Genomic DNA, 12,023 nt, shown 5'->3' on the forward strand with positions numbered 1-12,023 from the left:
TGGCTTAAGTATGTTCTATTATGATGCCATTAAATGGAACGTACAGTGGCAGCCGAAAAGCAAGAAGCTCTCAAGGCGAGCGAGTGGCGGCTCAAACATGGGTCGGGTCTCCAATCAGAGAGAGATATATGCACGTATTCCGGGCTTGTTAAGATCGCCGGACCACCTATGGCCCCATCGTGGCACCGTTAGTCAACCAGTAATAATAGTTTTGTTAATTTGAGTATTGTATTCTCCTGTCTTTCGGGTTGTTTAGTTTTTTCCGGCTGACAGAAGTTGATAAATTATGATCGGTGCTTAGCTTTGATTAAGTTGTCGTGTCTCTCTTATGAATTCATCGAATGTCAAAGGCACCAGAGGCGAAAGATCAAATGCTGTGATATAGTTAGCCACCAAGTTCGAATGCTAAATTGCGAGATATTCATTCCGAGATGGCAAATAAAGAAAAAATCGAAGCATAAATCAATATTCGCATCGAGTGTCGAATCGCGCGCATGCGCAGCGGAGCGGCGCGATAAAGAGCGTTAAAATTATGTTCTGTCGCCTGGCTGCGCAAAATAAATACATACAGCGATCGGACCCATAATGAAGCCTATAAAGAGCCGGGGCGAAATCGGCTCAGCAGGCGCAAAGTGAAAAAAAATCACCAGATCACAAAAAATGGTCAAAATTTATTGTACGCTGACGGCTTTTTAATGAAAAAACGTTGGCTACCAAAGCGAATTAATGAAGGTGTGTGCGCATATATCCCAGTTCCCGAGTTCCCGTGTTTAGCTTACGAAACCCTCATCAATTTCTGTGCCGGCACAAGTTCAAAAAATGGGAAAAAAAATGTATGAAAGAATTGATCAGCATATGAATCGATTTAGCATAAGAATAAAAACGTTTCTCTAATGAAAATTGTTAATGGTTCTACGACCAGTGGTCATTCATTCATTCAAACACGTGTTGCTCTTGGCTTATTGACTTATTTTCCCTGTTTGACAAAAAACAAAATAATGGAGGAGCTCCCAATACCATTATCATACAGATTCCGATTCCAATTCCGATTCTGATTTCGTTTCCAATTCCGCAATTTGTTAATGGAGCCTCGCCGTTCACAACTTCATTGTGAGCACAACCAGTATGACATTTTAGTTATGCGCCTGTCAACCAGACTGCCTGGCAGCCAGCTTTCAATTGCAATTAATTATATTTTAATAATAGTCGTTGTCCCCGGCGGTTGAAAAAAACTAAAGTGTTGTTCTGGAAATGTTTTGTCACACATGGAGAAATTGATATCCTAAGGGGGTTTGCATCCCTCGCTGTATCGTCTTAATGAAATGGTTTGTTCGACTTATCAACCAGATCAGTTGCCCAAACCCTCATTTATCTCTGCCTCCGGTCTCGCCCCAAATGTTTTCCTTATTTATTATTTATTTTGCCTAAGCAAATGTTGATCATCAGTCAAGTTGGGGAAGATTTATGGTTGCGGAAGCGATCGCACCTATAGAACAAGGATGCGCCGATGACACTTGACACCTGCATTGCCAAGTGGCGCATTAACAACAATCATAATAACGATATCAGTGCCTCAATGACAGTTTCGGGGTCGGAATATCTGTGTTGTTATGAGCAAATGTCAGTTGGCAATCATATTCGCAAACTGCGGGACGAGTGGTTCCGCAAGGCGATCTCTGAGATAAACAAACTACGGTCGAGTGACTGATTAGAGAAATTATCAGCAACCTTCGTTCGTTATATCATCAAATGGAAAACCCATGTTCGCATCACTCCCGATTCGCGATGACACGGCTGATGACCTTATTGACGTTCTGGCATTCTGACTTTCTAACCGATTGTGGGCAATTGGTGTTGCATATTCATTAGCTAAATGTAGCCACCAATTTATTCAGCCTTCGCCGGTGTCTTGTTTTACTTTCTTTGGCTAAAAGTTTGAAATATATAAACAACATATGTGTATATTCCTAGCATGCGAGGGTCCACAAAGAGAAACTCGTTTTCCTGAAGCCATTAAAGTGTTGTCTATTTTGGGATCGAATAATATAAGCGTGTGCTATAAACGTTATCTTAAATTAAATTGCTTTCGGCACTCCCAATTATCTCCCACATGTCTATGAAATTGGGATATTAACCTCTAATTTGTTAGAATTTTCATATTAGTTTGTGAACTGCACTTTAAATATCCAATAATTGAGGATATGTTTTTCTATCTGGTGAGTCCCCAAAGTCATTTTTAAATGGACTCTAATTTATATGATTTTTCAAATTAATTTGTTTAATTTTATATTTTTGCCACTTTTATCAGAATTGATCAAGACAGACAAACAAAATGTTCTACCTTTTGAGTCCCCCAAGTTGTTATCTAACGGATTGTGGCTTATACTATAAACTTGCAACATATTACGGACCAGAAATTTCCTGCAACCATTCATTAACCGAAATCCAGTGACATTTCTCCATCGGAATGAATCAGTGCACGATTCACTTTCCTTGAATCGATTAAAAACCACTGGGTCGCGTGAGTCACTTAAGGTGAAGCGATGGCTTTACTAAAATTAATATGCATCCGACTTGTGAAGTCTTGAGTGGTCAGGGAAAAAAAGATACAATAAAATATAAGAATGAAACATGCTGGTCCAGTGGGTGGCAGCCGATGTCCAAATGGACAGCACACGCGCAACGCAAGAAAGACATTAAATTGAGTCATAAAACTACACAAAGGCAAATCGAAGGAAGAACTACAGAAAAACATACAACCACGATAACCGGCGGATGATGCCAAGTGCTGTTAAATCGAGTTAAATGAGGTGTTGGGAATTTTTTTACCTCGCTTAACATGCACGAATGTACATCCATACATCCATAGGCAGACCGAGCGGACGGATTCACGCAGGTTTATTGAAATGCAAACACCGACAATCGCCGATCGACGATCGACAATCGAAGGCCAATATTGTTTGCTTAAATCTTAAATCTTAAATCGTAAGTCTCAGCTGCAGCACAAATAAAATCACACTCGAGTAGGAAATGTAAACTAGCCGCGAAACAAAAACATCGACAACCTGGGGAGCAACAGCGAAGAGGAACATCAAAGAACATGTATCGGGCATATGTTTATTTCATATTTCTGTAAAGCATAATTTTTAATATTTATGTAGTTTTCGCGAAATAAAATAAATCAGCAGGGCAGCGGAGACGTCACTGGCGGTGCCCGATCGCAGATCACTTGCCTCCGATCGCCGATCGTTGTACGTTGGTCACTGGTTACTGGTTACTGGTCCCTGGGATTGGCAACTGCAACTGCCACTGGGATTGGACGCGAATCTGGGAAGGAGGAGAAGGAGCCAGGGCCCGAGTCCAAGTCCCTCGCCCAAAACGTCATGTGTGGCATCAACATGGTCAGCGGCATCGGCGGCCCTAAAACGAGGTGAAATAAACAGAACCAGTTGGCGGTGGCCACACTAAAAATAATTCTATAATATTTAGATACATAAGGTATTAAAAAAAAAATACAATGTAATTTAAGTAAATGAGTTTAAGAACATTTTTAAAATTTTTCTAACAATATTTAGGCTTTGTAAATATATTTTTAGGGAAATTGAAAAGGTTTTTCTTTAAACCATACATTTCAACTTTACTAAAAATATTTGCAATGTATTTAGAATACTTCTTAAAATCAAAGGCTAAAGAAACAAATGTACGCATAGTAAGCACTAAAATTCTCTGAAAAATATATTTTACTTTTTTAAAAATGTAACCAAACTATAAATCCTAAAATTGTTTCGATTATTACTCCAATCAACTAATATTTAGAAGTGCGTTGAATAATGGAGAATATATTTTATAAGAACCCAACTCTTTTCTAAATTTTCGCCTGTTTTCCTTATTTTTTCTCAGTGCATTGGCAGGGATCTGCTGGCCCAAAAGAAGGCTCTGCTGGGCCGGCGCAATCGTTTGTACTTGTTAATGGCTTTGTACGCGTAATTATTTTGGCAAGAAGCCAGCGCGAAGCGGAAATGCGCCGGCCAAAAGCGAACGGGGCCAGTTCAATTCTGGCGATTCTGATACTCGTACACATGTGAATGCCCCACTAGCGATGATGGTGAAAGGATCAAGTGGCATTTGTTCTTGTGCGCCGCGACTGTGCATTTAATTGGGTGTTTTTATTGGTTTTTAATGATACGCGAAATGATCGAAGCTTCGACTGCCAGTCTGCCCGCAGGGCACCTGCTCGCCGTTTTCGCCGTTTTCGCGGGTTCCGCAGTTTTCCCAGCCAGCCCGGCCAGCGGCCACGCCCACCGCGAAGGCGAGTGATTGTTGCCGAACCAGCAGGATGATTAATATAAAGTTCAATCTTCAATTACGCCGGCTAAAGAACACAAAACGACACAGCAGTAGCAGTAGCAACATGTTGCCGCCGTCGATCCACCAGCAACATGTTGCAGCTGCTGCTGCGACGTTTGTGCTTTTTTGTGCGTTTTTGCGTGCGTCGCTCTCTCACTTTGCTCACCTTTTCTGGCCGGGCAATCAGGTAGCTTCTTTACCTGTTGCTACCGCTGCTGCCTCTGCCGCCGCCGCTGCCGCCGCCGCCGCCGATCGGCGGTATAAAATCGTTGGCGCCGCCGAGCGGTCAACCAAACAGGCGACGCCTTCAAGTCTAGCTGCACGTACACGAGAGTGGAGTTGGAGTCGTCGGCTTTTTTTCGTGGCGCTCTTTTTTTCGGTCTCTGGCAAACGGCGATACACCTCCCTTACCGCCCACCGTTCAAAATTGTGATACAAAAATTTCTAGCAAAATTTCAAAGCTAAAGTGTATGGAATACCAAATATAACACTGTCATATATGAAAAGGTTATATTTGTAAAATAAAAACAAGTGCCTAAATAAATAAAAAATATATTTAAATCAACGTGTTGTTTAAACCCCAAATTACATAATCAAAATGATGCAGCCAAGTGCTCTATTACTAACCACCATCATGATCATCTCCTGTGGAGTGGCATTCGCCTGCAATGGAAAGATAATTGGTAAGTATTTTTTTATAGGCAATCCAAGCCAAGGTCCCAAAAAAAATCTATATGCAGCTCAGGGATTTTGGGTGTACCCCGTAGAAAACAGATTTTCGGGGCATGTCTAGCATGATTATTGAGCTTTTTTTTCTAGTTCATTTTGGCTACACGTTTCAGCCATTCGATGTGTGAATGAATACAGTGAAGTGCAAATATTTGCCCATAATCATATATGCTGTTTAAACTGCGCTCGCTTTTTTCAGCGAGGGGCGCTCGAGAACATTGTGCCATTTGGCCCGTATGTAAATTTCGCCTAATGGGCCAGTTTGGCAGGTCTAACCAAAAATAGACACGCAAGTCACCTTTCTTCATTTTCCAGTTTTAAACAGTGTATATATTGCATAATGAATAGTTTAGACAACCGGCAAAACCCGGCGAAAAATTACTTAAGCGTCGACCGGGATGGAAACCGGTTCAAGTATCGGGTTTATTATATATCATATTATATTTGACAGTGCCCAAATGGATTACAAGTATTTTAGGTGGCTGACCTGTCAACTGTCAGCGGATCATCCAGCCAAAAGGCCACTCAACTTGGCTAAAATCCCCTTTCAAATGAGATCAGAGCAGGAGCCTCGTAGAAACCCTTGAAAACGATTAGTGGCGTCTAACAATCAGGCGTGCAAAAAGAGCTCATTGAACTGACTTTGACGTTTTAATTGCTCCACCAAGTCGGGCTTAGAATTTGTAAACAAATTAAGTTACCAGGCGTCACAAATGCGCTGGCAAAATTATACAAATCGCTCGATTTTTAATGGGTCATTGAGCTGAATGGGCCACGCTTATGAATTTTTTGATAGAAATGGAAATAAAAATAGCTCGTTGTGGTCGAAAAACAAACTTTTTGATGTTCTTTGTTCTGCACACGCGGCGCTAAAACACCCAAAAAATTCCCAATCCACCATTAAAAAAAGGGGAAAAAAGATTTTATAGTGCGCGTGTGCGTTGCTGATTGATGGTTGCTTTTATGCTTTTGTCTTCGATATCGCCTGAATTAAATGGGGTTTCGTCTCGGGGACCGGGACCCCAATTTAATCGCATGTCACTGGTATCATCGTATCATATGTATCGCGGTATCATGGCTGTTAAGCCGAAGCGTTTTGCTGCGGCATCAATCAAAAGGCCGCCGTGCTAATAATGTAATTAAATATGTTGGGGCACAAGGCTAGTTGTAGTGATAATCAGTAAATGATAAATGAAAATGAAACGAAACATAAAGCATAACTATGAAAATTAACTCGCGTTAAATGCGGCGGTTATTTTTCAACGTCTCTCGGTCCTTGCCATTTTAGCCCCCTTCCTTTGGGCCCTCTTTATTTTGCCTTTTTTTTTGGATATTTCGTTCAAGGTGAAGTCAACGCCTGGCCAAGATGCACTGCAGTTAAGCACTTGTTAACATATTGTCGGCATTTGGCTGAGCGCCTCGAACGAGTTCGCTGCTTGAGTCTTTCGTTTCGAACAAATATGACTGCGAGCTGTTGACGTTTCGTTGTCAACATTATCTCAGCGGTTTGCTTCGTCCGTAAGCGGAAACTGATCGACAGCTTTATGTGCAATTTGTCAGCGAAGGTAGTTCACAAATTTGCATAGCATAGCGCCCGCTGGACGCTGCAACCGCAGCATCGATATATAAAATCCGAGTGAAAAAAGCGAAATACGAGGCTTTGCCGGATGATTGATGCCCGGTTGCCGACTTAAACACACAGCTCTGGGCCTGGTTTTTGGCTTTCGCCTACCGGTTTTTGCATTGATACAAATGTAGCATAATTTGACAGCTCCGTCTGGGCCAGGTCTTTTGGATTCTGATTTCTGACTCTTCGATTCTGATCGATCGCTGCTCATGGGCTATTTTTAGTCCCAGCCTTGAGCAGTATATGTATTAAGATTAAGTCGAGGCAAACGCCGTGTTTAGCATTCTCGGCTTTTGTTTGGCCCCAAAAGCCCCAGTATTGACATCTAGACCCATATATTTGTGAAGCTTTATTTACCCAACACACCGATCAACTTTGGGGCGCGTCAAGTTGTCTGACTTTAAATCTGATTCCGACAGGCAGACACGTCCCAGCACTTGACCGGCCGGCAAAAGCCATGGCCAAGTTGGAAGTTGGAAGTTGGTAGTTGGAAGCCTGGCTTAAATGCTATCACGTCGCGCCGGGCAATCAGCGCCCATCGCCTGCTCCATTATTATAATTATTAAAAATTATTAAGCGCGCGTAATTATTTAAATGAAATGGGGGCCCTCCCCAAGGATCCACTTCCGTCTCGGCCCCTTGTTTTTTGTGATTTTCAACCGATCTCTGGGGTAATTAACACCCCGGGGCAATTCGGCTTAAACTGCAACCACTTTTCGTGCCTGATTGGCTGACACACTTCAAAGCAACGTCATGAGTCAGGCCTTGTAGGACCCTGACTTTGACATTAAATCAAATCGCATTCAACTAACGTCTTTTAATTGACGCCTTTGAGCAGCACGCGCCCGCTCGCAGTTTGCATTTCATTTGATTTTTTATACCACTCCGTTTCGTTCTGTGTTCTATTTTAATGGGCAAACTTTATCGCAGAACCGGTTCGGATTGGGGAGCTTAAACGCTTTAAGGAAAGTGACACAGATGTGTCTTGTGATCCGGCCAACCGGCTGGTTACATAAAACTAAAACCCTAATAGCCGGCAATTTGGAGCACACGTAAGTGTCGAATATTATGTCGGCGTGGGGGTTAAGTAATTAAAATATATGTAAAACTTAGGCCAGTATAAATTGGTGGCCCTACTTGGGATTTCTGTGAGGCGCAGCCAAAGCGACTAAGATTTCGACAAATATTAGCTTTATAGAAACCGGCTCTCGACTTCGTGTCTCCATCTCCATCTCCATCTTCATGTCAAAGGAGAAACACCAGCCCGAAGAAATCTACGAAAAATCAAGCATTTTAATGCAAACAAAAATAGAAATGATAATATTCTCCAGCTGTGTGTGTCTTTCATGCATGTTCCTCCATAAATCCCCTTAATTTATGCGAATCTCGACCTAATCATTTCAGCATCGGGCATCACCACGGAAGAGAGATCAATCATCTTGCAGGAGCACAATCGCCTCCGGCAGATCGTGGCCACCGGGCGGTACCCGGGGCAGCCGGGTGCCGAGAATATGCGCGAGATCGTCTGGGACGACGAGCTGGCCGCCCGGGCCCAGAAGTGGGCCGATAACTGTCAGTTCCGTCACGATCCCCACCGCACGATAAGTAAGTCATCTGATTCCATATATCCTTACCAGTCCCTATCCCATCCCACACATAAAGTCCAGGAGTTGGAACCCATAGGCGGTATGCATGGGGCGCGTACCTTTTGGTTTGAGATCTGCACGATTCGGGTGGCCATTACAACATAAGACTCACCTAAAATTCTTCGATTGAACATCGTTATTTATAGCGAACGTATAAACCCAAAAGTCTAATTTATATTCATCAACTTTGATGGCACCTTTCACAGCCATTTAAACTAATTTCATCAATTAATCAATTTGAAATACCTTATGGGAGTTTTCGGCTTATAAAGTGATTCATTTGGTTTTAATCAGTGACTAATCACTATAAGTTGGAAATAGGTCTTACTCATAAACCAATCAAAGAAATTATTTTTAAAAAATTTTAATTTTTTTTAAATAATGGTCACTCCGAAGCGTTTAGTTTTTAAGATCCATCATATTTTCCATAATTTTCTGCCTGCACGAAGAGCTTATAAAACACTAAGACTAACCTTGCATGCTCAGCACCTCACCTCCATCCTCCAAAATTCCATTTCTAAAATAAAAAATGAAATCAATCCTAACTTGTGACCTCCATTCATTAACAGATCGCTTCACGATGGGCCAGAATCTGGCTATCATCTGGAGTACGGCTCCTCTGGACGCCGATGACGGTGATTTCCCCTCGCGCATACAAAGTTGGTTTAACGAGGTGCAGAAGTACTCCTTTGGGGATGCCTGGTCCCCCAAAACTGGACACTATTCTCAACTAGTTTGGGGCGAGACCAGCTTGGTGGGCTGTGGATACGCCGAGTACAAGGATACCAGCAAATACAACAAGCTATACGTCTGCAACTATGGACCGGGGTAAGTTCAATACCTTTGGTTATGACATTTTTAAATCTTACACTATTTGTATATCATTTTTTAAAGTAAGCTTTATAAATATTATTTTAATAGTCTCAAAATCTCGTTTTCAATAGACAATAAAAACTTCCTATATAATTTGAACCGAATAATTCGTTTCCGTTTATACAATGCGAACAATAAAGCCATAGGAAATCTTTTTATTGGGTCTTAAAAATTATGTTAAAATTTGAATTTAAACTTCAATTTTTAAAGGCTTTTATTGCAAGAAAATGTAACTTTTGAAATGTTACATCTATTTAAAGTCAAGTTCTAACGATCTATTTCTTTTTTTCCTTGCAGTGGCAACGTGGTGGGCTACAATCCCTATGAGGTGGGCAAGCCCTCGTGCTCCACGTACGGCATGAAGCCCTCGTCCCGCTACCAAGGACTCTGCTCCGCTCCAGGATCCTCGCCGGCATCGAACAGCGTTTACGGAGCAAACACAATTGAAACGTATGAGTACGGCTACAACGGCAGCCCCAGTCAAACCGCCAATAACAAACCGCCGACTAACAACATTAACAAGAGCCAGTTCAGCTATAACAACCCAACCAGACCCAAGACCGCCCCCACCTTCAACCCCTCCCCGTTCAACCCACAGGCAGCGGTACAACCCTCACCATCATCACCGTCGACCGGCGGCGGCAGTTCGTTCGGCAGCACCTCGAGGGGCGGCAGCCACGCCTTCACCACGGAGCCATCCCAGTCGGCAGGGCGGTATCAGCACAAGCTCGAGGCGTATCGGCCCAGTGCGGCCGAGTTCGAGAAGTCCGTACACAAGCATACCATACTACGCACCTATATAGAGCAGAATCAGCAGCGGCAGGATAACAGCAATCAGCAGGACAGCCAGCAGGTGGATCAGCAGCCCGAAGCCTCGAGCACCAAGAAGCCCAGTCGCGGATGGAGCCTACTCACCTGGCGCGGCTAGATCTAAAGCCCCTGCCCCATCCAAAATGCCGCTCAATGTATTAGGCCATTAATAGCTACTGTGTAGTGCCATTAGCCAACCACCAGGATCCATCCTCATCTAACCCCACTCCTGCCCATCGCCTTGGAACCCTAGCGAATCTTATTTAAATACCCCAACAATTGCCATATGAGTTGTAGTAGCTTTCCATCCTTAATAAGAGAATAAAAGAAGCGTAGGCGGCGGATCATTCATGCCACAGACGAATATTTGTATCAAATGTTTGCCACCCCACCCAAACTGTCATCCTGTTAAACCAACCAATCGGCATTCAACATCGATCAGCTAGTTGTAGTATTGTGTTCAATAAAACAAGAATATTGATTTGTAAACGTGTATTTTGTTTGACTTCGAGAGTTTAAGTACAAGGTGTTACTAATTAAGCAGTTGTTAAAAAATTGGGAATCGCATTTGCCTACATTTTAAAAACCAACTTGGTATAACATGCCTAAATATTTGAATTTAAGTGATTTTTCAAAATCGAAATTCGAAGTGCATGACAAAACCTGTTTGAAATCTAGTAAAGACGATTGAAAAAACCTCACTGCTGTAAAACCTAAACTTAGTTTGCGACTCGAAGAGAACTCGTTGTTAAATAAAAATCAGTTAAGAGCTTGGCTTAAGGGAGCGCATGCGTGTCGATATATTATAATATTTAGACTCCGCTGAATTGAAGAGAGATTACACTTGAAATTTCGAGAAAACGAAGGGGAAATTGCTAGCCCCTCCGGCTAATGCTTTAAATGCAACAATGCCAACTTACAATTAAAGCCGGATATGAAAAGAGCAAGGCAACAATGGGCTAATGAGCTGCAATAGGTAATGTATCGAGTTCAAGGGTTTTTGGACCATTTAGGTTGTGTGTGTGAGCTGCGCAGAATTTTGGGAACCTTGCACCTGCTCAAGGTCGTCCAGGTGTCTCTCGCCACCCACTTTGTTCGCCCGCACAGCAGAAAGTTTCCCCTAGATGGCAGTCCACTTTGCTTCCTTTTCCTGCCCAAAAAAGTTCCTTGGCGATAGCCTCTTTCAAAGTGGCGATTTTCACCGCATGCGGTGACTTTATTTCCGGTTTTAATTGCTCCGTTTATCAGCCAGTTAGCTGTCCCCATAGATACATTCCCACAGACACTCTCATACCGAAAGTGCCAATTTCGTTTGTGACAAGGAATTAAGATAGGCAAATATGGCTGTCAATTGTTGTGGGGTCGCCCCTATGACAGTCGTAATATACGCATATGCCAAAGGGTTAAACTTGCAGTAATGTTTGTGCCCCATGTCGCAATATGCTTTATTTATATTGCTATGGGTATACACGGACAAATATTTCTGAGCATTTTGAAGTAAAATTCAACAGGTAAAAAATTAGGTAAAGCAAGGAAAGATCTTAGGAAATCCAAAGGTCCTAGGGAACTTGCTTTATTTATGCTTTTTAAAGTCATGGCAGCCTAGAAAAAATGTTTACAGCTTGATAAGATCTAATCAATCCATATATTAAATCAGGTTTAGGTTGTCATGACCTTTTGAAATGTATCCAGTGTGAGAAGGCCATAGTAAATGTATAGGAAATATATTTCTTTAAATATTTAATAAAAATCCTGTTAAAATACACCAAAAAATATTAATAAATTTCTTTAAATTGTTCTCTCTGCTTATATATAATGCCTCCTCGTGGGCAGACGCACTTCATCATCCCGGCCTACTCTCAGCTCCTGGCAGCGTGAAATTAACTGACAGAGTTCTCGGCAGGACAACTTTTTATTTATACGCAGTCATACATTTAAATATGACGCAAGGCCGCAGAGACAGCGAGTGTCCTTTTCCCTGCTGTCGGGCC

General features: G+C 42.3%; 1 protein-coding gene across 1 annotated transcript; it reads left to right on the forward strand.

Moving 5' to 3' along the window:
• Positions 1 to 4,653: 4,653 nt before the first annotated feature.
• On the forward strand, positions 4,654 to 10,521 carry LOC119563296 (scoloptoxin SSD552). Its single transcript, XM_037876623.1, has 4 exons — positions 4,654 to 5,030; positions 8,108 to 8,308; positions 8,919 to 9,177; positions 9,520 to 10,521. Exons 1-4 carry the CDS (start codon positions 4,946 to 4,948, stop codon positions 10,148 to 10,150), a joined length of 1,176 nt encoding a protein of 391 aa, XP_037732551.1. The 5' UTR covers positions 4,654 to 4,945; the 3' UTR covers positions 10,151 to 10,521.
• The last annotated feature ends 1,502 nt before the right edge of the window (positions 10,522 to 12,023 follow it).

The sequence above is a fragment of the Drosophila subpulchrella genome, chromosome 3R, assembly GCF_014743375.2.
Source record: "Drosophila subpulchrella strain 33 F10 #4 breed RU33 chromosome 3R, RU_Dsub_v1.1 Primary Assembly, whole genome shotgun sequence".
Classification (NCBI taxonomy): Eukaryota; Metazoa; Arthropoda; class Insecta; order Diptera; family Drosophilidae; genus Drosophila; species Drosophila subpulchrella.

What these genes read in the sequence shown, in the direction of transcription:
- LOC119563296 (XM_037876623.1), top strand. Translation starts at nt 4,946, where the DNA reads ATGATGCAGCCAAGTGCTCTATTACTAACCACCATCATGATCATCTCC. An exon ending in CTGCAATGGAAAGATAATTG is followed by an intron (nt 5,031 to 8,107) that starts GTAAGTATTTTT and finishes TAATCATTTCAG; the next exon opens with CATCGGGCATCACCACGGAA. An exon ending in GTCTGCAACTATGGACCGGG is followed by an intron (nt 9,178 to 9,519) that starts GTAAGTTCAATA and finishes TTTTCCTTGCAG; the next exon opens with TGGCAACGTGGTGGGCTACA.